This window comes from Delphinapterus leucas, chromosome 1 (assembly GCF_059928025.1).
Source record: "Delphinapterus leucas isolate spDelLeu-1000000601 "Yukka" chromosome 1, BTC_Dleu_Yukka2, whole genome shotgun sequence".
Lineage (NCBI taxonomy): Eukaryota > Metazoa > Chordata > Mammalia > Artiodactyla > Monodontidae > Delphinapterus > Delphinapterus leucas.
The window spans coordinates 76,652,482-76,679,679 of record NC_143129.1 but is presented as its reverse complement, the minus strand read 5'-3'; the positions used below and the strand labels follow the sequence as shown (position 1 = coordinate 76,679,679).

The 27,198-nt window shown below is 41.1% G+C and overlaps 1 protein-coding gene across 1 annotated transcript; it reads right to left on the bottom strand.

Moving 5' to 3' along the window:
* Positions 1–2,101: 2,101 nt before the first annotated feature.
* LOC149750604 (SLAM family member 9-like) lies at positions 2,102–14,809 on the bottom strand. Its single transcript, XM_089913341.1, is given in 6 exon segments — positions 2,102–2,329; positions 5,096–5,241; positions 5,578–5,688; positions 7,683–7,982; positions 13,875–14,210; positions 14,213–14,809. Coding segments are annotated over 6 exon segments (1,092 nt in total). The 5' UTR covers positions 14,301–14,809; the 3' UTR covers positions 2,102–2,218.
* Positions 14,810–27,198: the final 12,389 nt, after the last annotated feature.

Below are 27,198 nucleotides of genomic sequence, written 5' to 3'. Positions count from 1 at the left end.
TAAAATACAGAGCCTGATGTGAGCCTGCAGTTTTTTCTCTTAATACCAACACCAATGGTTTAGTTTCAGCAAAACAAAAACATTCATCACATTACATTAAACTTGCATGTTTGAATATGTTTGAATAATCATTGCTTTATTATATTGTATTTTGTTGCTTTGTATTTATTTACTTTATATACACTTTTTGTTTATAATATAAAAGCTATAAGCACCAGACATTAATACATAGTTTCATGTTTATACATCTTTAAGTAACATAATAAAAATTAAATCAACATTCAGTAATGAGAATTATTTTCTTAAAAGGAATCTTTCTTTTTACTATAAAGTGAATTTTAATTGAATTATTACAAGAAATGAAAATAAAAGGGATCTCTGATAAGCATAACACAAATACCAAACTGACGAAGTAAAGCATAAAAAAAGTACAGAATTTCATTTATAAATAATGATGCAAAAATCCCAAGTAAAAATATTATCAAACAGTAGTACATTTAAAGAATAATATATCAACTGAGATTTATCCAAATAATGGAAGAATAGTTCCATATTAAGACATCTATTAATGTATTATTAGTAGATAAAAAAGAAAAACATATGCTATGTTCACAGATGTTAAAAAGGAAACAATAAAATTGACCATTTTACTCTTGGTAAAACTTTTTTTTCTTTCTTTTTTTGTTTTTTGCAGTATGTGGGCCTCTCACTGCTGTGGCCTCTCCCGTTGCGTAGCACAGGCTCTGGGCGCGCAGGCTCAGCGGGCACGGCTCACCGGCCCAGCCGCTCCGCGGCATGTGAGATCTTCCCGGACCGGGTCACGAACCCCTGTCCTCTGTATTGGCAGGCGGACTCTCAACCACTGCGCCACCAGGGAAGCCCCATACTTTCTTAACATGATACAACCATATGCCTTAACCAAAAAAAGAACATCATGCTTAATGGAGAAACACTGGGAGCATTTACATTAAAGTTAGGAACAATACAAGGATATTCTTTATCATCATTATTTAACATGGTTTTGGAAGTATTAGCCAATTCAATTAGATAAGAGAAAGGAATAAAGCATAAAAACTGGAAAGAAGAAAGCAAAAATTATAATCACTTGTTGTTAACATTTTTATTTACCTCCAAATTCAAAGGGATCAAATGAAAAACTGTTCCAAACAGTAGAGAAATTTAGTAATGTGGCTTAATATACATTTTGCATGTATTATTTTCATCAACGAGTTAGAATACTCACTGGGAACAAGACCCTAATTTTTTTTTTTTTTTTTTGTGGTTCGCGGGCCTCTCGCTGTTGTGGCCTCTCCCGTTGCGGAGCATGGGCTCCGGACGTGCAGGCTCAGCGGCCACGACTCACGGGCCCAGCTGCTCCGTGGCATGTGGGATCCTCCCAGACCGGTGCACGAACCTGTGTCCCCTTCATCGGCAGGCAGACTCTCAACCGCTGTGCCACCAGGGAAGCCCTAAGACCCTATTTTAATAGCAGCAAAATTATGAAGCATTATCATTTTCAACAAGACATGCCTTTTGACTTTTGTACTGCAGGCATGCATTATTGAATAAAAATAAAAAAGCCTGTGAATTAATTGAATTTTGAGAACCTAGATAGTACATTTCATGTGCTTAGAATTAAGCCTAGTAGGTGACAGAGCTCAAAAAAATATTTCCTTCCCTTTACACCCCTCTCCTCTACAACACAGCTGGCCCTGAATCTTGTATCTGCAGGTCTCTTTTTTCCACAGTCAAGGGCCATTCTTCCCTCTATTCACGTGTAGCGAGCTGGGCTGTGAAATCCTGAAGGTCCTCCACCCAAGGCCCATCCTTCTCAGGGCCCCCAGGACCCACCCCGTTCCAAGGAATCATCTCTCTCCCCCAGCCACCCCTGTGCAGGCCCTGCCTGGCCATGAGTGTTCCCTGATGGAGTCAAGTGGCTCACAGGTCAGAAGTGTGGCTGAAGGCTGAAGGGTTTGCTTCTCATATTTGGTTATTTGAGTAGCAGAGTCACCACCCACCATCTGTGATGTGAGAAAATTTTGATGGAGAACCCAGGGGAGCAGCTCGTGCTGCTCTGGGGTCTTGGTGAAATTGGTCAGGAAGACCTAGGCTTTAGCCCCAGCTCCACCTTAATGAGGGATCTGTGGGGACCCAGGGGAAAAGGGTGGGGTGGGGCAGATCTTGCCAAGGCCCCTCCATGCTCCAGTGTCATCGTGGTCTAGGCGTCCCCCTGGGGCTCTGGACTTCTCCGGATCTTCTCGTAGACAGTGTGGATGGCCAAAGTACACTCCAGGCTATGTGAATGGCAGCTGCCCTTCTCCCTGTCTTTCTACAATTCAAGCAGAGTTTAGGAGTGGTCTTGGTCAATTTCTAAGCATTAGGCAGATGGGTCAGTCATGCTACATCTCTTCATGAGCTTCTTGTCCTCAACTAGGTAGTTCTGGCTCTCAAAACTGATAACTCCCCAAAATATAGCTTCAGCACAGACCTGTCTCTTGAACACTGCAGAATCTTTGCACTGCTCTGTCTTCTACCCAAGATGCTACCTCTCTCTCCCTACTCTAAGACTTCCACTTTGCTCACTCCCTCATCTCTCTTTTTTTTGTGTGTGTGTGTGTTATGCGGGCCTCTCACTGTTGTGGCCTCTCCCATTGCGGAGCACAGGATCCGGACGCACAGGCTCAGCGACCATGGCTCACGGGCCCAGCCACTCCGGGGCACGAACCCGTGTCCCCTGCACCGGCAGGCGGACTCTCAACCACTGCGCCACCAGGGAAGCCCCTCCCTCATCTCTTTCAGGGTCTCTCTTCTTTGTGAGGTTTCCCCTGACAGCCTTAATTAAAACTGCACCCTACCCACGCATCTCTCCTTTCTGCTTTATTTTCTCATAACACTTACCATCGTCTAGCACTTCATAGTTTGCTTATTGATTCGTCATTCTCTCCTCCCTCAATCTAGAATGTATATTCTGTGAGGCCAAGGACTCTTCTTGTTTTGTAGACTTCTGTAGCCCAGATCAGAACAATTCAGGGAACACAGTAGACACTCAACAAATATTTGATGAACAAATTTGTAAATCACCTTGACTGCTCTCATTGCAAAAGTGCTTTGAAAAACTGAAAAGCATCAGATAAATGTAAGTTATTATTATTGTAATCCTCATTTCATGAAAGAAGAAACTGAGGCACAGGGAGGAAAGTGATTTTCTAGGGTTGATCAAGAAGTCTGTGTCACAAACTTATTTTACGAAATAGAAACAGACTCACAGACATAGAAAACAAATTGATGGTTACCAAAGGGAAAAGGGGGTGGGGGAGGGATAAATTAGGCATTTGGGATTAAAAGATACAAACTACTATATATAGAATGGATAAACAACAAGGTCCTACTGTATAGCACAGGGGACTATATTCAATATCCTGTAATAAACCATAATGGAAAAGAATCAGAAAAAGAATCTATCACTATCTCTATCTATCACTGTCTCTGTCTATATATATATATCTATATCTATATCATCCATATCTATATATCTATCTATAACTGAATCACTTGGCTGTATAACAGAAACTAACACGACATTGTAAATCAACTATACTTCAATTAAAAAAAAATCTGTGTCACAGCTGGGCCTCACATCCATTTCTGCACTTAACTCCCTGTCTCCTTGTAGGGAATTTATTTTCTCCGTCAGACGGAGAGCTCCCCAAGGGCAGGGACTGGTGTGGCGGGAGCTTCAGGACAAGGTTGTGTATCGGGGTCAGATGTCGCGTGTCTGGGTCAGACGTTGCCTGATCTGTTTCTCTATCCCAGAGCCACATATTGCTCCCCTCCTGTGCGTCTCTGGTAGGGGTATTAGGGTTTGGGTAACAATGAGCTATTTCCTGAGTCCCCCTGATGCCCAGGTTAGATAGGGACATAACTGAGAGGGACTGACATGGGAAGTCACAGTGTGGCAGGCACTGAGGCAGTTGGGGACAGTGCAGGGAACACTAGGCTGGGAATGAGGACACCCCTATCCTGTCTTGTGCTTGCCATGGTTCTCTGATAAGTCCAAGTGTTCTCTCTGTGTCTCACTTTCCCCCACTATAACCTGCTGGGACTGGACTGGGTCCTGATGTTTTGTGGACCAATGATCTAGCATCGTCCCCTCTTGAGGGAAGTCAGGGACGAGAGAGGAGAGGACCTGGCCACTGGCTACTCATGGGCATCCTGACAGCAGCTCTACTTGCTTCTCCTCTGCTCACCATTTTAGCCCAGTAGTTGTCAACGGGTGGGACCAGGAATATCAACATCACTTGGGAACTTGTTAGAAATGCAAGTTCTCAGGTCTGCCTTAGACCCACTGAATCAAAAACTCCAAGAGTGGGCCCAGCAAACTTTATCTTACCAAGCCCTTCAGGTGTTCCCGATGCGAGCTCCGTTTGAGAACCATTGCTTCTGGGAAGTCCCTTAGGTGTTCTCCCCTCCACCTGCGAGCCCTGTCTCCTGGTCTTCCCCCCGGTGAAATCATTCCATCTGTGACCATAGCACCAATTTCCAACTAAGGGCAAATAGCCATATGAGATGCTCTCTCAGGGACATCTCATCAGCAGAGGTATCAAAGCCTTTACGCAAAGAGGTGGTATTAATGGCAGGATCTCAGGCAGGTAGGAGGGAGAGAGACTTCAGGAAGGAGAGAGGAGGAAACAGGCCTTTCCTGATGCTTCTCAGATTCTTGGGTTTGCCCTATATCCAGGCCCTGCTAGTGTGCCCTACTTTTTATTTCCTTGGGTCTTGTATAGATGACAGGGTCTACCAGACACCTGGTCATTTACACTTTTGCTTCTTTCGCTTTGCCATCCCTCCTCCTTGGGTGGTAGCAAGGATCTGATGAGGCTGTGGACGTATGAGTGGGGTATGTTCCCCATCAGTGGTTTCCTCCCTTTGCCCCTCAGCTCCCAGAATGTTGTGGGCACCCAGGCACAGCAACCATATTGTCCAAAGCAAGGACTGGACCCAGAACTTGATGGGAAGCAGAATACTCTGGACTTCCCAGGACTCACTGTCTCTGAGCACATATCAGTTGACCCTAATTTGATTCCCTTAGACCCACCTTAGGGTGTCTCAGGAAGCTGAGCTCTTCATAGGGAGGGTCATGGCTGCTGGCCACACCAGTCTGAAGGTTAGCAGATTCCACTGTGAGAAGGGCCTGGGGAGTAGTTGCTGAGCCTGGCCCCACTGGCAGGAGAGTGGACCCACCTGTATATAGCAGATGCTAATGAGAATGGATGGAACTCGAGGTGACCCCTCATCAGCCCTTGGGTGAGAGCAGCCATTGCTCTCTGGTTCATAGGATCAGGTCCCAGACCCCTGTTCTGTCCCTACGTTCCTCCACCCTTCCTTTCTGGGCGTGCATACAGCTCCCACCTCCAGCATTGCTCTACCCCAGGCTTCTACCAGGAATGATTCACAAGAGAGGTCAGTGAGCCTCTATCTGATCATTGCCCTGCCACCTTCCCTGGGGTCTCCATCTACTCCTTTCCCCCAGATCCACCCCCATCCCAGGGCTCCCCTCAGGGTCTACCCAGCACCTGCCTCTCCCAGTCTGCATCTTCTTTCTCATCCAGATCCACACTCCAGCTGCTAGGCTCACCGTCAGAACCACAAGAAGGATGCCTCTCCAAAGCCATTTGCTCTGAAGAGAACCTGGAGTCAAAGGCTAGTGTCAGATCTGCCTCAGTCAGGCCTGTTGGGTAGGCAATTGGGAGGAGGTGGGGCCACCCTGGCTCAGAGCCTGTATCCCAAGTGTACACCCTTGATGCAACCCTGACAGGTTTCCTCCTTTCTATTCTCTCTACACACTAGCCGCTGTTACTTTAATGTTTCTTCACCAGGTTTTTCTGTCCCATTTCTGCACAGGAACCTCAGAGGCTCCCATTAGCTGCGTGTGCCATTGCTCATCCCCTCAGCCTGCCTCTTTTCTCTTCTCAGACTCCCAGAAGAAAAATACATTCTAAGAGGAGGAAGGAATAAAAAACTCTGGGGTCACCAGACCTCAGGGTATGTCCTTTTCTCTGTTTGGGATGTCTTTTCCACTACGCCACAAGAAAACTCCTATTCATCCTTCAAGGCCCATCTCAAGTGTTCCCTTATCTGTGATGCCTTTCTCAACTCGGGCAGCAGTTACTTAACATTTTTCTTCCTTCCATCCTTTCTCCCTCCCTCCCTTCCTTCTTTCTTTCATACCCAAACCATATATTTTGTATTTGCTCCAACTTTAACATTTAACATCTGCTTTTATGTTTAGAAATTTACTCCTCCCCTTCTTTGAGCTATTTCAAATACTGACATATTATGTGTCATGTACTGTGTTGATAGCTCTATGTAGATTATTTCTTTTCATTATCACAACAGCCCTATGAAGTAGATACAATTATTATCCATATTATGGAAAAGCTACAAAAATTAAGTAAGTTGTGCAGGGTCACACAGCCAGTGTGTGGTGAAGCCCCCGCTGCAGTAAGTTCCTTGAGGGCAGGGGCTTATCTTATTTTTCACTGAGCCTTTCCCCCATCACCAGCACCTAGTAGGCACTCAGTGTGAGGGTTGAATGCTGAGTGAGTGAAGAAATGAGAAGAAAGAGATTGTTCAGATGAGAGCCCCACCTGAGTGAGCAGAGGTCAGGAAGGCATTGGTGGGATGGGGCAGCTGAACTGGTAATTACACCTCTTTTTAAACATCAGTTGTTCCTGCTCTGTAGCCCTCAGGATAGTAGGGGATTTGGTATTTTATGACACCAGGGCCTGAAGTTCTTTCATAAGGGTTCCCACCCCCGTAACCTACCCAGTACAGTCCTTTTATGTGCTGAGGTGATGCTCTAGGCTGATGGGGGAAGGGTGGTAAGTGGGTGTAGTGACCACAGGTGCTCACACTGCTCAGAGGAGGGCTGAACTGTGGTTTATGTACTCAGAGGTAGTAGCCATCCTTTGAATGGGCAAGTCTGGTATGCAGCAAAAAACGGGCATCTATCTGCCTGAACGTGTTATGCAAGTGCCGCCCATCCAGGGTTGGAGCCAGAGTCTGGGGCACGGGAGGGTTCCAGGGCTGGGGGCAGGGTGCCCTGAGCTCCTCAGTCCTTACTCCTCAAATCCTTCTCCTCCCCTGCTTGGATTCTTGTTTTTTTTTTTTTGCGGTACGCGGGCCTCTCACTGTTGTGGTCTCTCCCGCTGCGGAGCACAGGCTCCGGACGCGCAGGCTCAGCGGCCATGGCTCACGCGCGCAGCCGCTCCGCTGCAGGTGGGATCTTCCCGGACCGTGGCACGAACCCGTGTCCCCTGCATCGGCAGGCGGACTCTCAATCACTGCGCCACCAGGGAAGCCCCCGCTGCTTGGATTCTTATGTGTAATTCAGCCTCCCAGGCTCCTTGATGCTGGGAAAGGGGGTGCACACAAGCCAGTCCCACATTTATGTTCTGGGTGATGCATTAGTCTCCATATATTGGTCCAACTTCTGGACTTGCAGGTTTGAAGACTACAATGAGACTATGGCCATTCACTGAAGTGGGGACTTTTTGTTTGCATCACATAAACTGCCTTAAAATGTCCCTCAGTCCCCCCATTTTCCCCAAGTCCTCCCAGCCTTGCCCTCCCCTGGTCTCTGCTGGCCCATTTTCATCACCTTCCTAGCAGATGGCAATCACCCCTCCATGGACAGATGTCCTCCAGGTGTAAGGCTGCTTTCTTCTCATCCGCAGGGCTGCTGACCACACAGGTGAGGCGGCTGTTGAAGTAGCCGAGGGGCAGGCTCAGGCTCAGCTTCCTGGAGCTGGGGGCTGGCCCCAGTGTCCCGCTCCGCTCCAGCTCCCTGGGGAGGCCCTGGCTCAGCCAGCTCACTGTCAGGTTCCCTGTGTTTCCTGGGGTCCCTCACTCTAGACTGACGTTGCAGCAGCCTGATGTGTTAGATGATGAATGAATCTGGATCCTGGGGTGGGGAATGCGCTCTGGGGTGAGAGGGGACAGAAGAGGAACTGAGTTTCAGGGTTAGAGACTCATCCAAGTATATCAGCTCTCTCACCTATGTGATGCATCTGTGTAGGTTTCTAACGATAGGCCTGGGGAAGGAACCTACTCTCCCTGGACTGAGGTTCTGATTCCCAGCCCACAGCCAGATGCTTGAGTCCCTTCCATGCTCAGTTAAGTCTAGATAAGTAAATTATCATGATGTATATGATAATTATATAATTATATGTATACATGATAATATATATGATCACCATATATTATTGTATATATAATAAATAAAACATGCGAGGCATTGAGAATACAGTGTAAAAACATGATAACGCTCTTGTTTTGTTCAAGGAATAAAAACATACTGATTATCTTTAAATGCTGAAGTAAAAATGTAAGTTTAGTCATCAGTGGGATAAAAGTACAATGTTGGGGCTTCCCTGGTGGCGCAGTGGTTGAGAGTCCGCCTGCCGATGCAGGGGACACAGGTTCATGTCCCAGTCTGGGAAGATCCCACATGCCGCGGAGCGGCTGGGCCCATGAGCCATGGCTGCTGAGCCTGCGTGTCCGGAGCCTGTGCTCCACAACGGGAGAGGCCACAACAGTGAGAGGCCCGCGTACTGCAAAAAAAAAAAAAAAAGTGCAATGTTGTATAATTTCCTAACTACTAGAGAAGTTTGGATCAAAGAAAACTGTATTAATTAAACAAAAGGCAAAAAAAAAAAAAGAAAAAGATGATAAAAAACATTAAATAGGATGTCTGGAGTAGGTCCATACATGTAAAAAATTAAAATGCATTTGAATGCGTTATATCCCCCTATTAAAAAGCCAAGACCCAGATTAGGTAAAACCAGATGTATGCTATTTACATTACCTAATGAAACAGAAAGATTAAAAAGAAAGAGAAGAAAAACAGTAGATGTGGAAAATGTCAACAAAATGATTGCAGGTGTGGCAATAGTCACTACAGACTAAATAAAATTTGAGATAAAAAACATTAAGCAGGTCAAACAGAGATATTTTAGATTACTATGTACCTAACAACATGGTTTGGAAATGTATAAATCAAATTCACTATTACTACAATAGATGAGTTTACTACAGCAGATGGACCTAAAAGGACTAGAGGACAGGATATAATATAGGTAAATACAGATGTTAGAGGCCAGGTGTCCAATCTGGTAGGTAGCTCACTATATGCTCAATCCCACTTCCTTCACTGTCCTTGACTTCGTCTCTTGAAGGATCTAGAAAGCTAAATTCTCAATTTCAGTCTTTCTTACAGTTGCATTGGTTCTGACCAGTGACTTAGGGGAAATCTGCTGTGTGAGAGGAAAGGTCTTCACTCCTGAAAAGAGAAAGCCTCAACACAAGAAAGATTTTTTTCCCCTGTCTTTCTCTCTTTTGCTTTTTATGCTAGAATGATGTCTGGAGCAGCAGCTATCTTGGACCAAAAGGCAACAAGCATGAGGACAGAAGCCCATGTGCCAAGGATGGCAGAGCAGGAATATAGAGTGAGCCTCCTCCCCAGGAGACAGTGTGGAACAGATGAATGGGTGCCAGCAAAAGCTATCTCTTGACTTCTGGTTATGTGAGAAAAATAAATTCGCATTTGCTTAAGCCTTTAAAAATCAAGTTTAATGCTAATTGCTGTCAAACATATCCCTGACTTATGTGCATAGATAACAGTAAAAAAGATTTGATCAGCAAAACAAAGTTGATTAAAAAAAAGGCCAATCAAAAAAAAATGTTGATGTCTGACTAAAAAATTAAAGCTATAAGTAAATGTCACTAAGAATGAGAATCGGGCATAACTACAGATGAGAAGAAATTAAAAATTATAAGAAAACATTGTGTACAACTGCATGTCAATATATTTGAAAATATAAGTGAAATAATGTTTTTCTAGGAAAGTGTAAATGATCAAAATCCTATTAGGAAGTGGCGGCAAACCTGAATACACCCACAGTCTTAGAAGAAATTAGAAACGTGGCCAAAGATCTGTCCTTACAAAGGTCATGAAGTGTATATGGTTTTAGGGGTGAGTGCTACCAAATGGCCAAAGAAAAAAACTCCTGTGTTATATACACTGTTCCAGAGTTTAAAAAGGCAAAATATTTCTGAGGTCATTCTGAAAGTATATTTTAACTATAATAGTTGCATCAGACAAGAATACCAAAACCAAAACAAGACAAAACGCACAAATCCATGGGTTAATGACAGTTACAAACAGAGAATTTAAAATTCCTAAATTAAATATTAGCAAATATAATCACACAATACCTCATGATCAAGTTGGGTTTATTATAGGGATGCAAGGATAGTATAATTAGGAAATTTATTAATGTAATTTACACCACTAGCAGATGAAAAGAAAACCATACCTAGCATTTATTGAGCAGGTATATATTTCCAGGCATAGCTCCTAAGGCTTTACATTAACTCATCTAATCCTCATAATAACCCTATAAAGTTATACATGGACTAGCTGTGTCAGTAGAGTCACCTAGGGCAGGGGTAAGCAAAGGGTAAAAGATCAGATGGTAAATATGACAGGTGGTCTCTGTCACAACTATGCAACTTTGCCATTATGGGGAGAAAGCAGCCGAATACAACATGTCAAAGAATGGACGTGGCTGTGTTCCAATAAAACTTTATTTATAATATCAGACATTGGGCTGGATTTACCAGTGGCTATAGTTTGCCAACCCTTGATCTGGGGCAGTTGTTGAAAATGCAAATTTGTGGGCCCTTCCCAAAACTCACTGAACATTCATCTGAGGAAAATGATATTTTTACATCACTTCTTTAAAAGATCTGATTTAATGAACAGATATACTTTAAATATAAAACCAAATGGAATGTCTATTACAAAGTGTCATGAAGCACAGACAGGTGTTTAGGAAGTTTATGTTCTTAGGCATTTAAAGTATTCACTCAGCAAGTGGTTTTTATGAATTTTTATTAAGCTCTTTTCAATAGGTAAAGGAATATTAATCGGGCTTGAATAATAAAAATTCCTAGAAGTCAGACTTCCCTGGTGGTGCAGTGGTTAAGAATCTGCCTGCCAGTACAGGGGACACAGGTTCAATCCCTGATCCAGGAAGATCCCACATGCTGTGGAGTAACTAGGCCCATGTGCCACAACTACTGAGCCTGTGAGCCACAACTATTGAGCCTGCGCACCACAACTACTGAAGCCTGTGCACCTAGAGCCTGTGCTCCGCAACAAGAGAAGCCACCACAATGAGAAGCCCGCTCACCGCAACAAAGAGTAGCCCCTGCTCGCCACAACTAAAGAAAGCCCACACGCAGCAACGAAGACCCAACACAGCCAAAAATAAAGAAATAAAATAAATAAATTTATTTTAAAAAAATCCTAGAAAAATTAGGTGCATTTCTGTAGGTAGCCTTTAAAAATTGCTTAAATCTATTTGGTTAAAGGAATACTTGCTGAATGCCTCCTGGGAGCTGTGTAAAACACTGGGCATATGCCAAAAAGAGTAGGGTATGGACCCTGCTCTCAAGTGGACAGCAGACCACACACAAATAACTGTAGTCCAAGGCAGAGAGAAACATTACCCATAAAAGAATTAGGAAAAAGAACTTTCAGACTTCAAAATGGAAATACTCATTCAACAGTGATCAGAAAAGCCTTTATAGGACATGGCAGTTCTGAAAGCCATGAGGTAACAGGGAGGGAGAGGCTATATTTGAGGAACAGTGTGTTTGGCTAGAAACAAGGCTGGAACACTGGTGTCAATTGATGGAGGATCTCTAATGCTGGGATGAGTACTTAGTGCTACAGGCGATGGGGTGTGAGCAAGTATTGCTGGAGGATTTAATATGGACACTGGTGGATTATCAGAAAATGGAAAGCAAGACAAAGGGAAGCCAGCTAGTAGCACTTGTACTTTTTCTAGCAACTCTTCTTTTGCTCCAGCCTTGTGGTTTTGATATGATTTGTTAGTCAAATCACCCTGACCCTGGTTACAGGGGAGGGCACAAGTCCCAGGCGTTGACAATCAGAATGTTATTTCCCTGGCCAGTGACCCATCTAGGGGTTATCTTGTGACCCAAGCCCAAACAGAAAGTGCCTTCCCTAGAATTTTGGAAACTCCCTTTGCTCTCTGGCTGAGTGGGATCCATAGCTGTACAAGGCCATACTCCCAACCACGTGGAGAAGCCCAGGAGAATAAAGCTGACAGGAAAGGGAGAGAGAAACAATGGAAAAAAAGATGAGAGAGTACATGGTCCCTGACAGACAGAAGAGAGTGCCCTTCAGCTTTCCAGTTCCTGTGAGCATGAGGGCCAGAGGAACTCCTTTATTGCTCCTAGAGACCTATGTATCTTTATCATGAAAACACTCTTTATTGATCTAATTTGAGTAGGCTTTCATTTTTTGCTGTCAAAAGAGATAGAATGCGACTGTATTGGTAGGCTGTTACTCAGAAAGTTATGCCAGGAATTTATCAGCCAAGGAGGAGAGAGAGACAAGTTCAGAAATTAGAAGCTGGAGGCCAGGGAGGCAGCTGCTATGTTCTCCATCCTTTACCGACTGGAAACCCCAGCTTGGATAGTCAACCCAGCCTCTTCTTAAAAGCTTTCCAATCTCCTGTGTTAGAGACCCTCACCCCTCCCCTGCTCCCACGAGGTGAAGTATGCAGGGAATGTGTGGGATATGGATATTCCCTGGAGAGCCACCACCATATGTCAAGAAGGAAGGGGCCAGGTGGCGAGGTGAAGGGTACAAAATTTGGAGCATGGCACATGGAGGAAAGTGTCAGGAAGCAAGGCTGTAGAAGCCGCCAAGGACCTGATCCTGTGCGGAGTTAAACTTCTTTTCCTGAGAGCCATTTATCCTGTGGGGGATGGGAACAGGGAACTTGGTTTGGTTTCAAGCAGGTAAATTACAGGAAGAGCACTACATTTAAAAAAGATCCAGATATCAGCCTCATGGAGGATAATTTGGAAGGGAGAGGAGACCAGAGGCAGGGAAGCCAGTCAGGAGGCTGCTGTGATGACCCAAGCAGAGGTGATGGAACGGGACAGGGGCTGGGTCACTTTCTGTATCTCTGACTTGTGTCTAGGACAGAGTTTCGTCCTAATCTCTCCAGCTGGACTTCAGATCAACTGGCTTAAAAGCATTTTACCTAATGACTAGTTCTAACATTCAGTCTCCTACTTCATGCTTTTTCTTCATCCAGTTGTGTTGTTTTGGTTTTGCCAAGTGTTTTGTCACTTAAGAATTTTTTAAATCAGTTTTTGAACCAACCGGTTAAGGATATTTCTGAAATAATTGTGTATTTCTAATAATCAACTTTGTAGTATTTTACAATTGAAAGAAGAGCTGTTTTGATATTTGTGGGTGGGCCTCTATACTTTTATACTCCCGGGGTTGCTGGGGGCTCTCAAGTGATCCCTCTGCTTTACAACTTTTATGTGCTGCCTCTCATGAGATGTGTAGCTCTGGAACCCACCCTGTACCCTGTACCTTCCCTCTGCCAGCTGTGTGTGGGCCCCCGAGAGTGGGCAGTGGGATTTGGATGAGGGCCCAGGCCAGGAGGGGAGGATGGTGGTGGTCAGGCCTTACCATGGTTCTGCTAGGGGTGGATTAACTGGGAGGTGATGAAGCTTAATCCCCTTTCTGTTCCTGTTATAAATACTTTTAAACAAACAAACAAATGAAAAGAAATTGTAAGAAATTGTAGCTAGTTTTTCCTAAGACGTAATTTTTAAAATTTAGTTTTATTTTTAGGGCATGAGAAGAGATGTAAAAACTCCTAAAAAAGAGGTTTCTTTTTAAGAAAAACTTATTTCTAACTTACCTTAGATAAAGTGGTTGTTGGAATGCCTGCTTGGGACACGGTCCCATACCTTACCATATAAACAGAGTCTAAAGACTTCCTCCTGGGATTTTCCTGAGTGGAATTTGATTTTCGCTGTATATAGTCCACTCATTTCCAGAGTGAGATTCCTGATGCTCAAGAAAGCCATCTCTGTTACGTTGAATCTGTGCTTTTGTTTTTCTTCAAGGTCATACCAATCAGGATTAGGGGTATTAGGCCTCCAGGACACCAGCAGCTGTGGTTTCTCATCATCCCCAGAATCCCAATTCCACTCAATTTCTTGGATGTTAGGACCCAAAGAGGAGTTCAGTCGCAGCTGGACAGTTCCCTCCAAAATCCTTTTCAATGTGCAGGAAGAGCTGGGGTCTTTGTCTGGGAATCTGGTGCAGGAATAGCTAAGACTGGAGGAAGAAAGAAGCAGAGCAAACATTGTGCTGTATCTACCGTCTGCCTCCACATCACACTAATTTTATATCTATAAAAAGAGAATTATCTCCAGTTTTACAGACAAGGAAACAAAGCTGCAGAGGTAACTTGCTTAGGCGTTGGTCTTACTTAGAAGCTGGCAGTTTTGATTCAAGCACATGTCTGTCACCCTCCTAGACTAATGCTCTTTCCTTTTCTTGCAGCTTGCACCCAACATGGCCTTTGGTTTAGTTCCAGGAATTAGAAACTGAAACTATTGAAGATGATAAATCATAATACAATTTCCCCATTTGTTTGTATATACCAGGAGAAAATCATTTCAGCTTTCCCTGCTGCCACCATTTTTTCACTCAACCCACTGCATTACAGTTTCTGGTCACCACTCCTCTGAAACTGCTCTTGAATGAATTACTAATAACTCCCTAAAATTAACAAATCCATATGTCACTGGTCAATCATCAATCCTAGTCTTATGGGACCATCTTGTCACATTTGGCATATGACTATTCTCTCTTTCTTGAAACTCCACTTATTTGATACAAATTTTTACTCCTTCGGGCCCTCAGCCCGCCTTCATTCAATAAATGCTTAATGAGCTAGGCACCACTGAAGTTGCCAGAGATACAGTGGTGAACAAGCAGACCAGGTCTCTGCTTTCATGGAACTTCCATTCTGGTGAGAGAGACTGCTGAGAAAAGCAGGGGAAAACAAATGACTTCAGATAATTATAAGCGCTGTAAAAAAAAAAAGGATGTGACACAGATTTCATATCTGTGGCCTGGCATCTGAACTCCCTTCTCGTATTTATGGCATTTTCTATCTTATGAGGCAAGCCCATATCCCGCTATAGAAGGTGAAAATGCCTGACACTTGCCCAGCCACCTTTGCAGCTGAGACAGCACATAACCTGGGCTCCTCCAATCAGATGCACCTACCCAGACTTTCAAACAGAAGCTAGTGTCATCATGAGAGGAGGACAATAGTATATGTGCTGTTGACAGTAGCCACCTGATCGCCTAAGGCAATGGAGGCAGCAGTTCTGGGGCAAGTCGAGTGTCCAGAGTCAGTGGTGTTGGGATGTAAGCTGTGGTGTCTGTGTCAGGAGTGACAGACCAGCTTCTACTGGACCAGTTCCTGGATGAGTCATCTCAAAGCCTTGTCACCTGGATCCTTCAAAGTTTTGTGGGCCACCTACTCTCCTTTAGTATACATATTTATCTAGTCAGTTGATTTCTGTTGCTTGTAGCCAAGAACTTAGGATAATGTGATAGAATACTGGTGGTTTGATGGAAGTGTGAGGTGTGGGTGGTTCATCAAGAAAGTCCTCAAAGAGGGTGTGACAACTAAAGTGAGTCCTGAATGATGACAGGACAGAATGAATTATTCCAGGCAGCAGAAAGAGCATGTGCAAAGTTTCCAGTGCAGAAATGACCTTGGCTTCCCTGTGGGATGGAGTGAGAGCTATGGCTGGAACAGAGTAAGGGAAGAAGAGAACTGAAAACGGATAGCCGAGGCAGGCAAGGATTTGTAGGGTGGGTAGGGGGGTTGGATGGATTCGGAGCGCAACAGGAAGCTGCCAGCTAGTGTTTAGCAGAGTAATATGTAATTTACATTTTTATTGATCACTTTAGAATGGATACTGTGTGCAGAATGGTTTATAGGCAGGCAAGAGGAGGAAAAGGGATTCCATCCAGTTCAGAAGCTTTTACAATAGGTTAAGTGAGAGAAGGATGGTGGTAGGGGATGAGGAGAAATGGGGAGATTCAGGAAAAATTTGGAGGTAGAATGATAGAGGTTGCTGATGGACTGGATGTCAGAGAGAAGGAAAAGAAGAATCAGAGATGATTTCTAGGTTTTTGGCTTAAGCAACTGGGTAGATGGAGTGACATTTATTGAGCTGTAAATACCAGAAAAGCCTGGGGAGGAGCAGGTTTGGGGTGAAGATAAGCATAACACAAGAATTCGGTTTTAGACATGTTAGCTTTGGCTTCCCAGAATGGATGTTAAATGGGCCATAGGGAAGGGTCTGAGGTCCAGGGGGAGATGTCAAGGCTGGAAATGTGGCCTTCAGCACAGTAATGCTACTTACAACCAAGGGATTAGCTAAAATCACCTAGGGATTAGGTGATTATAGCTAGGGAAGAAAAGAGGGAATAGCACTGACCACCAGAGGATTCAGGTCCATTGAGAGAGGTGGAGAAGGAGCAGTCAGTGGGGAAGACCCAGTGAGTGCAGGGTCAGAAAAGCTAAAAAAGGAAAGCGGTTCAAGAAAGAGGGGTGGGGCTTCCCTGGTGGCGCAGTGGTTGAGAGTCTGCCTGCCGATGCAGGGGACAGGGGTTCGTGCCCCGGTCCGGGAAGATCTCACATGCCGCGGAGCGGCTGGGCCCGTGAGCCATGGCCGCTGAGCCTGCGCGTCCGGAGCCTGTGCTCTGCAACGGGAGAGGCCACAGCAGTGAGAGGCCTGCGTACCGCAAAAAAAAAAAAAAAAAAAAAAGGAGGGTTGGATGACTAGGGCAGCGCTACTGAGAGGTGAGGTGAGACTTCCTTGCATTGTATTCTTTTTCTCCTTAGTACTTCCAAAATTCTTTTGTGTTTCTCATTCCATTAGTACTCACCTTCTTAATATGTATATTTCTTCACTATTATATTAAAAGATTCAAATGATGCCTGTCCTGCTCTTTATTCCACAATGCTCATCACCACCCCAAGTAGAATGAAAATGCAGAACATTCACTAGCCCACATTCTCTGCTCACTACACAGCCTTATAATATTCTTACACCTCTCCCTGCAACATCCTTCCAACTTGGAGGTTTCACTGACATAGTCAAGTGTTCTATTTCTAGACATTTATTAGATTTTCTCTGAAAATACGACTCTCTCTCTTTTTTTTTTTTGCGGTACGCGGGCCTCTCACTGCTGTGGCCTCTCCCGTTGCGGAGCACAGGCTCCGGACGCGCAGGCTCAGCGGCCATGGCTCACGGGCCCAGCCGCTCCGTGGCATGTGGGATCTTCCCGGACCAGGGCACGAACCCGTGTCCCCTGCATCGGCAGGCGGACCCTCAACCACTGTGCCACCAGGGAAGCTCAATACGACTCTATTTCAAGAATCTTTACCTACCACTTAAATCACAAATTCCAGGCAGTTTAATTACAACTGTTGTATGGTTTTCCGCTTACCTCTGCTTATTCTTTATCTTTCCCTACTGTTATGATTAACTGCTTGTTTGATGGACAGCTTTTTTGAGGATTTTCCTTAAATAGGCTCTGTGAGTGATATATTCTCTGAACCCTTACTTAAGTGCTAATGTCTTTTCTTACCATGCTAGTAAGTGGCATTGAGGCTGAATAGCAAGGATTGCTATCCCTTCCTTTAAGTAGCCTGTAGATGTCTTTTCACTGTCATCAAGCTTCCAGTATTGCAGATAAGAAGTCTGATTATTTTTCATTTCAAAGTATTTTCCCTTTGGAAGCTTTCTAAGTTTTGTTGTTGTTGTATTTCAAAAATTGTACCAGCATACTCTTAGGTGCATGTTTTTTTTTTTCATTGAGGTGAAATTCTCATACGATTAACACTGTAAAGTATACAATTCAGTGGCATTTTGTGTATTCCCAATGTGCAACTGCTACCTCTCTCTAGGTTTAAAACATTTTCATCATCCCAGAAAAACACCTGGTAACCAGTAAGTTATCATTCTCCCCCTGGTAACCACTAATCTACTTTCTACCTATTCTGGATATATCATATAAAAGGAATCATACAGTATGTAACCTTTTGTGTCTGGCTTCGTGTATACTTAACATAATGTTTTCAAGGGTCACCCAAGCTGTAGTATGTACCAGTATTTTGTTCCTTTTTATGGCCGAATATTCCATTGTACATATATACCACACTTTGTTTATCCCTGCATTCATTGATGGACACGGGCTGTTTATACCTTTTGGATACTATGAATAATGCTGTTACAAACATCTGTGTACAAGTTTCTGTGTGGACATATGGTTTATTTTCTCTTGGCTATATAGCTAGGAGTGGAATTTCTGGGTCATACGGTAATTCTAAGTTTAATTTTTTGAGGAAATGCCTGTTTTCTACAGTTGCTACACCATTCTGCAGTCCCAACAACACACATGGGGTCCTATTTATCCACATCGTCACTAGCACCTCTTATTTTCCTATTAAAGCCATCCTAGTAGGTGTAAAGTGGTATCTCACTGTGGTTTTGAGTTGCATTTCCTAAATGGTCAGTGATGTTGAACATCATTTCTTGCACTTATTGGTCATTTATATATCTTCTTCGGAGAAATATCTATTCAAATCTTTTGCCCATCATTAGTGTATAGGAATGCAAGAGATTTCTGTGCATTAATTTTGTATCCTGCTACTTTACCAAATTCATTGATGAAAAATCTGAAAGAGGAATTAAGGAAACACTCCCATTTACAACTGCAACAAAAAGAATAAAATACCTAGGAATAAACCTACCTAAGGAGACAGAAGGCCTGTATGCAGAAAACTATAAGACACTGGTGAAAGAAATTAAAGATGATACAAAAAGATGGAGAGATATACCATGTTCTTGGATTGGAAGAGTCAACATTGTGAAAATGACTATACTACCCAAAGCAATCTACAGATTCAATGCAATCCCTATCAAACTACCACTGGCATTTTTCACAGAACTAGAACAAAAAATTTCACAATTTGTATGGAAACACAAAAGACCCCAAATAGCCAAAGCAATCTTGAGAAGGAAAAATGGAGCTGGAGGAATCAGGCTCCCTGACTTCAGACTATACTACAAAGCTACAGTAATCAAGACATTATCGTACTGGCACAAAAACAGAAATATAGATCAATGGAACAAGGTAGAAAGCCCAGAGATAAACCCATGCACATATGGTCACCTTATCTTTGATAAAGGAGGCAAGAATATACAATGGAGAAGAGACAGCCTCTTCGATAAGTGGTGCTGGGAAAACTGGATAGCTACATGTAAAAGAATGAAATTAGAACACTCCTTAACACCATACACAAAAATAAACTCAAAAGGAATTAAAGACCTAAATGTAAGGCCAGACACTATAAAAGTCTTAGAGGAAAACATAGGCAGAACACTCTATGACATAAATCACAGCAAGATCCTTTTTGACCCACCTCCTAGAGAAATGGAAGTAAAAACAAAAGTAAACAAATGGGACCTAATGAAGTTCCAAAGTTTTTGCACAGCAAAGAAAACTATAAACAAGACAAAAAGACTACCTTCAGAATCAGAGAAAATATTTGCAGATGAAGCAACTGACAAAGGATTAATCTCCAAAATTTACAAGCAGCTCATGCAGCTCAATATTAAAAAAACAAACAATCCAATCCAAAAATGGGAAGAAGACCTAAATAGACATTTCTCCAGAGAAGATATACAGATTGCCAACAAACACATGAAAGGATGCTCAACATCATTAATCATTAGAGAAATGCAAATCAAAACTACAATGAGGTATCACCTCACACCAATCAGAATGGCCATCATCAAAAAATCTAGAAACAATAAATGCTGGAGAGGGTGTGAAGAAAAGGGAACCCTCTTGCACTGTTGGTGGGAATGTAAATTGATACAGCCACTATAGAGAACAGTATTGAGGTTCCTTAGAAAACTAAACATAGAACTACCATATGACCCAGCAATCCCACTACAGGGCATATACCCTGAGAAAATGATAATTCAAAAAGAGTCATGTACCACAATGTTCATTGCAGCTCTATTTACAATAGTCAGGACATGAAAGCAACCTAAGTGTCCATCGACAGATGAATGGATAAAGAAGATGTGGCACATATGTACAATGGAATATCAGTCAGCCATAAGAAGAAACGAAATTGAGTTATCTGTAGTGAGGTGGATGGACCTAGAGTCTGTCATACAGAGTGTAGTAAGTCAGAAAGAGTAAAACAAATACCGTATGCTAACACATACATACGGAAACTGAAAATAAAAATGGTTCCGAAGAACCTCGGGGCAGGACAGGAATAAAGATGCAGATGTAGAGAAATGACTTGAGGACACGGGGAGGGGGAAGGGTAAACTGGGACAAAGTGAGAGAGTGGCAATGACATATATACACTACCAAATGTAAAATAGCTAGTGGGAAGCAGCCACTTAGCACAGGGAGATCAGCTCGGTGTTTTGTGTCCACCTAGAGGGGTGGGCTAGGGAGGGTGGGAGGGAGACGCAAGAGGGAAGGGATATGGGGATATATGTATACGTAGAGCTGATTCACTTTGTTATACAGCAGAAACTAACACACCATTGTAAAGCAATTATACTCCAATAAAGATGTTAAAAAAAGGTAAAAAACCAAACAAAACCAAAAAAACCTTATGTAAAGCAGTGTCTGCTTACAAGTAAATGAGTATCTTAACGTACCCATTGTTTTTTAATGCATTCTGGTCGGAATGGAAAAAAAATCATTTCTAAACAATCTTGGGACTTATCTAAACTTTTTTTTTCCCAGCTAGACCAGTTAAATAAATGATCCAATGTATTAAAAAAAATCCTTTGCCCATTTAAAAAAATTGTATTGTTTGTCTTTTTGTTGTTGAGTTGTAAGAGTTCTTTATATTGGATACCACATCCTTATCAGACATATGATTTTGCAAACATTTTCTCATATTCTGCAGAATGTCTTTTCATATTTTTAATAATATATTTTGATGCACGAAAGTATTTAATTTTGATGAAGTCCACTTTATCTATTTTTCTTTTGTTGTTCATGCATTTGATGTCAAATCTAAGAATCCTTTGCCAAATCTGAGGTTATGAAGATTTACCCTAATGTTTCTTCTAATAGTTTTATAGTTTCAATGGGTTGTTGACCCATTTTGAGTTCATTTTTGTATATGATATTAGTAGGGGTACAAGTTTATTGTTTTGCATGGGTTATCCAGTTATCCCAGTACCGTTTGTTGAAAAGACTATTCTTTCCCCTCATTGAATGATCTTGACATCCTCACTGAAGATCAATTGGCAATAGATGTTTGGGTTTATTTAAGGACTCTTTTTTTTTTTATTTTTAATTTTTTTGTGGTACATGGGCTTCTCACTGTTGTGGCCTCTCCCGTTGTGGAGCACAGGCTCCGGACGCACAGGCTCAGTGGCCATGTCTCACGGGCCCAGCTGCTTCACGGCATGTGGGATCTTCCCGGACCGGGGCACGAACCTGTGTCCCCTGCATCAGCAGACGGACTCTCAACCACTGTGCCACCATGGAAGCCCTAAGGACTCTTAATTCTATTCCACTGGTCTATAGATCTATCCTTATGTCAGTAGCATATTGTTTTGATTACTGTAGTTTTGTAGCAAGTTTTCAAATTGGGAAACATGTGTTCTCCATACGAATTTGAAGACCATCTTTTCCACTTCTGAAAAAAAAAAAAACGGTTATTGGAATTTGGTAGGCATTACATTGAATCTGTAAATTTATTTGGGGAGTATTGCCATCTTAACAATATTGTCTTATATTCCATGAACATGGGGTGTCTTTCATCCATTTAGGTATCCTTTAATTTATGTCAGCTCTATTTTGTAGTTTTCAGTGTACAAGTCTTTCACCTTCTCGACTAAATTTATCCCTACCTATTTTTTTTCAGTCATAAGTGGAACTGTTTTCCTAATGCCCATTTCAGAGTTTTAATTGCTGGTGTATAGAAACAAAACAGATTTTTGTGTGTTGGTTTTTTACCCTACAAATGTGTTGAAGTTATTAGCTCTAGTAGTTTGTGTGTGTGTGGATTCTATAGGATTTTCTATATATAGAATCATGTCAGCTGCAAATAGATATAGTATTACTTCTTCCTTTCCAATTTGAATGCCTTTCATTTCTTTTTCTTGCCCCAATGCTCTGGCTAGGAATTCCTGTACAATGTTGAATAGCACTGGTGAAAGCAAGCATCTTTTTCTTGTTCAAGATCTTCAACTGAAAGCTTTCAGTCTTTCACCATTGAATATGATGTTCACTGTGGGTTTTTCATAAATGCCCTTTGTCATGTTAGGGAAGTTCCCTTCTATTCCTATTTTGCTGAGAGTTTTTGTCATGAAAGAGTGTTAAATTTTATCAAATGCTATTTCTGCACCTATTAAGATGATCATGTATTTTTTTTTTTCATCCATCAGTATGATGTGTTACACTGGCTGATTTTCTTATGTTAAACCACCATTGCATTCCTGGGATTAATCCCACTTGTAATGGTGTATGTAATCCTTTTAAGGTGCTGTTGGATTCTATTTGCTAGTAGTTTGTTGTGGATTTTACATGTATATCCATCTTCATTGGTCTATATTTTTTGTGGTATCTTTGTCTGGCTTTGGTATCAGGGTACTGCTGGCTTCATAGAATGTATTGAATGTAATACAACATATAGAATGTAATGTACAACAGAGTAACTATAGTTAACACTACTTTATGGTATATTTAAAAGTTGTTAAGAGAGTAGATCCTAACAGTTCTCATCACAAGGAAAAAAAACATTTTTTGTATCTATATGAGATGACAGATGTTACCTAAACTTATTGTGGTAATCATTTCACAATACACGTAAGTCAAGTCTCTATGTTGTACACCTTAAACTTATACAGTGCTGTATGTCAATTATATCTCAATAAAACTGAAAAAAAAAAGAATGCATTGGGAATTTCCTGGCAGTCCAGTGGGACTCTGGGCTTTCACTGCCAAGGGCCTGGGTTCAAACCCTGGTTGGGGAACTAAGAACCCACAAGCCATGTGGCATGGCCAAAGACAAAACCAAAAAGAATGTATTGAGAAGTGTTCCCCCCTCTTTTATCTTTTGAAAGAGTTTAAGTCGGATTGGTTTAATTTTTCTTTAAATGTTTAGTAAAATTCAGCAGTGAAGCCATCCAGTTCTGATCTTGTCGTTTTGGGGAAGTTTTTGATTACTAATTCAATTCCTTGTTATATGTCTGTTGAGATTTTCTATTTCTTCTTTAGACAATTTTGATAATTTATGTATTTCTAGGAGTTTGTCCTTTTCACATAGATTATTTAATTGGTTAGCATAAATTCTTCATGAGATTCTCTTATAAACTTTGTAATTTTTATAAGGTCGTAATACCTCAGCTTTAATATTTGACCTTAGTTAACTGCAATCTTCTAACTTTTTTTCTCAGATTAGGTAGAGGTTTGTCAATTTTGTTGAACTTTTCGAAAAACTAACTTGAGGTTTCACTGATTTCACTGATTCTATTATTTTTCTACTTTCTATTTCATTTATTTCTGCACTAAGCTTTATTATCTCCTTCCTTCTTCTGTTTTTGGGTTTAGTTTGCTCTTCTTTTTATAGTTCCTTAAGGTATAAATTTAGGTTGTTGATTTGAGATCTTTTTTATTTTTTAATGTAGGCATTTATAACCATAAAGTAATCTCTGAGCAGTACTTTTAATACATTTATACATTTTTGTATGTTTTGTTTCAATTTCATTCATCACAAAATATTTTCTAATTTCTTTTGTGATCTCTTCTTTGGTCCATTGATTGTGTAAGAGTATGTGTTTAATATCCATGTAATTACAGAATTTCCAGCTTTCTTTTGGTTACTGATTTCTACCTTCATTCCACTGTGGTCCAAGAAGATAGTTTCTATAATTCTGAAGTTTTATAATTTATGGAGAATGTTTTATGGCCTAGCATGGTTTATCTTAGAGAATGTCCATGTGTAATTGAGAAAAATGTGCATTCTTCTGTTGCTGGGTAGAGTGTTCTGTATATGTATTTTAGATCTAGTTGGTTTATAGTATTGCCCAAGTTCTCTATGACTTACTGATTTTCTGTTTAGATGTTTTATTTGTTATTGAAAATAATGCATTGGAGTCTTCAATTATTATTGTAGGACTGTCTATTTTCCCCTTCAATTCTGTCAATATTTGTTTCAAAATTGCAGACTCTGTTGTTTGACATGTGTATTGCATACTTATTATATCTTCTTGATGAATTGACCCTTTATCAGTATAAAATGTCCCACTTTGTTTCATACCATATTTTTAACTTAAAATCTATTTTTCTGTTATTAGAATAGTCACCCCAGCTCTCTTTTCTTTTTCTTTTTTTATAGATATGGTTCCTGTCTTTATGGAATTAATTAATTAATTTATTTATTTTTGCTGTGTTGAGTCTTCGTTTCTGTGCGAGGGCTTTCTCTATTTGTGGCAAGCGGGGGCCACTCTTCATCGCGGTGCGCGGGCCTCTCACTATAGCAGCCTCTCTTGTTGCGGAGCACAGGCTCCAGACACGCAGGCTCAGTAGTGGTGGCTCACGGGCCTAGTTGCTCCACGGCATGTGGGATCTTCCCAGATCAGGGCTCAAACCCGTGTCCCCTGCATTAGCAGGCAGATTCTCAACCACTGCGCCACCAGGGAAGCCCTGCACCACCAGGGAAACCCCCAGCTCTCTTTTCAATATGACTTATGTGGATCTTTTTCTATTCTTTCCCTTTCAACATATTTGTGTCTTTAGGTCTACAGTGAGTCAGGACAGTTTATTTTTTTTAACTTTATTAAGCTTTTGAATAGCCAGTAAAGTCACAAGGCTCAAAATTTAAAAGGTATAGAATGATAAACTGTGGAAAGACTCTCATGCTTTTTTCCTTTTCCCTGTACCTTTCCAGAGATATTCTACCCATATGCATCCATATGCATAGAAAACACATACATAATTCCCCTTTTTTTTTACACAGATGATAACATACTATGTAATCTTCTCTGAACAGTGCTTGTTTTCTTCCTTGATGGTGTAGGTTAGTAATTATTTCATAACAGCACATAAAGAACTGACTTAACCTTTTGCATAGTCACATAGAATTCTCCTGAATTATTATTGATCCTCTTTTTTTTTTTCCTTACTGATGAACATTTAAGTACCTTCCTCTTTTTTTGGCTTTTAATATATGAGTTATACTATTTTTCCTAATTTGTGACATTTTTTCTAATCATGGGTAGTCATTTCTGCCATGAGGAAATGTTAATTTTCATAAGGTTAAATCTATCAACATTTTCTGCTTACAGAGGTTTTTGACTTTGCCCTTGTCTTTGTCATACTTAAACCTTTCTTACTCTTGGTTATTAAATACATAATCCCATGATTTTTTTCATTTTTTATTTAAATCTTTTATATGATGTATTTTTTATTGTGGTAAAAATATACATAACATAAAATTTACTATTTTAACCATTTTAAGTGTACAGTTCAGTGACTTAAGTATATTCACAATATTGTGTGACTATCACATCTATTTCCAGAGGAAATTTCCAGATGCATTTAAATCTTTGGTCCCTGTGGAATTTATTTTGGTATGAGGTATGAATACAACCTTTTCTTTCTCTGATGGCTAGCCAGTTGTCTCAAAATAATTTATTGTGTCTTTTCTGGACTTATCATGTCTATTCATGTGCTGATATTCTGCTGTTTTATGATGTGTTTTAATGTCTGGTAGACCTATTCCCTCGATTATGCTTATTTTTTAGAATGTTTCTGAATGTTCTTGCCTCATAATTTTCCATATAAACAATCTGGATTAAAAAAAAACTTTGTTGGTAATTTTTTCACTAGGATCACATTTAATTTATAAATTAATTTCAGGATAACTGATTTCTTGACAATTTAATTTTCCTATTGGATAATATGCTACATTTTTCTATTTGTTCAGGAATTATTTTGTGTTCTTCAATAGCATTTTATATTTTTGTCACATATCTTTGACACATTTCTTGTTATGTTTATACATAGACGTTTTATTTTTCTGATGTCATGTCTTTCTGGTTATTAGTACTATGTAACATGTTCATTTATTTCTTTGTATTAATTTTGTTTACAACTCTTTTCCTGAGTTCTCCTATTATTTGTAATAATTTTTCTCTGGATTCTTTTGGATTTTTCAAGTAAAAAATTAAATCATCTATAAGTAATGATAATAGAACCTTCCTCTTTGAAATTTTATACCTCATTTCTTTCTCTGGTCTGTTGAAATAAATTTCTAGGCCCAAGACTGAGTCACTCCTGTCTGGATTGCCATGTCAGCAAACCCAAACTTAGATGACTTTTGTGTTCTTGTAAATGTTCCACTTGACCAGAAACTGCAATATCCAGTCAGCCAATCCCCAAACACTAGGCCAATTCTGGGCTCTGTACTTATTTTCTTATTCCTTATTCATTTTCTATTTTCCTCTTCCTTATTCCTTATTCTTTATCCTATAAAAGCTTCCTGCCATCCACCCCATTTTACAATCCTTTGGACCCTTGGAAATGGAGAATGCCCACTTCATGAAGTGTTAAATAAAGTTGGTTTGTGTCACCTAAGTTTCCTTTGTTAATCATATTTAACACAGGTGTAACTGTATTAACCAGTATGTCTAACACTGTTAAATTGTAGTGGTGAAGGTAAAATCATCTGTACTATAAACAATGGTTATAAGTAATCTATGAGACTACCTGTGCCAGTTTCTTTTTAAAGAATAGGTCTTAGAAAATTTAACCTATTTTTAAAATCAGGTAATGTGTTATTATTATTTATTATATATATATGTATTTGGTCTTTATCCACTACTCCTGGGACAGAGCTCCTAAAGCCTTTGCAATTTCCTACATAAGCTCTCCAGGGGCATTACAATATTTAATATTTTTCCCAGGTCCTGAAATAGCTCCAGAGCAATAAATGTGAAATGGGTATCTTTTGTTATTCATAACAAGCCCCTTTGTACCACAGCTGAAATTTATGTTCATAAGTGACTTTGGAAAGCTCCTTAGGATGGGAGCTGGTTGTCAGGGGAACCAACCCTGTTAGCAGGTTGGAACTTTCAGTCCCACACTCTGTCATCCTGACAGTGGAGAAGGGCTAGCAACTGAGTTTAATCACCAGTGGCCAATGA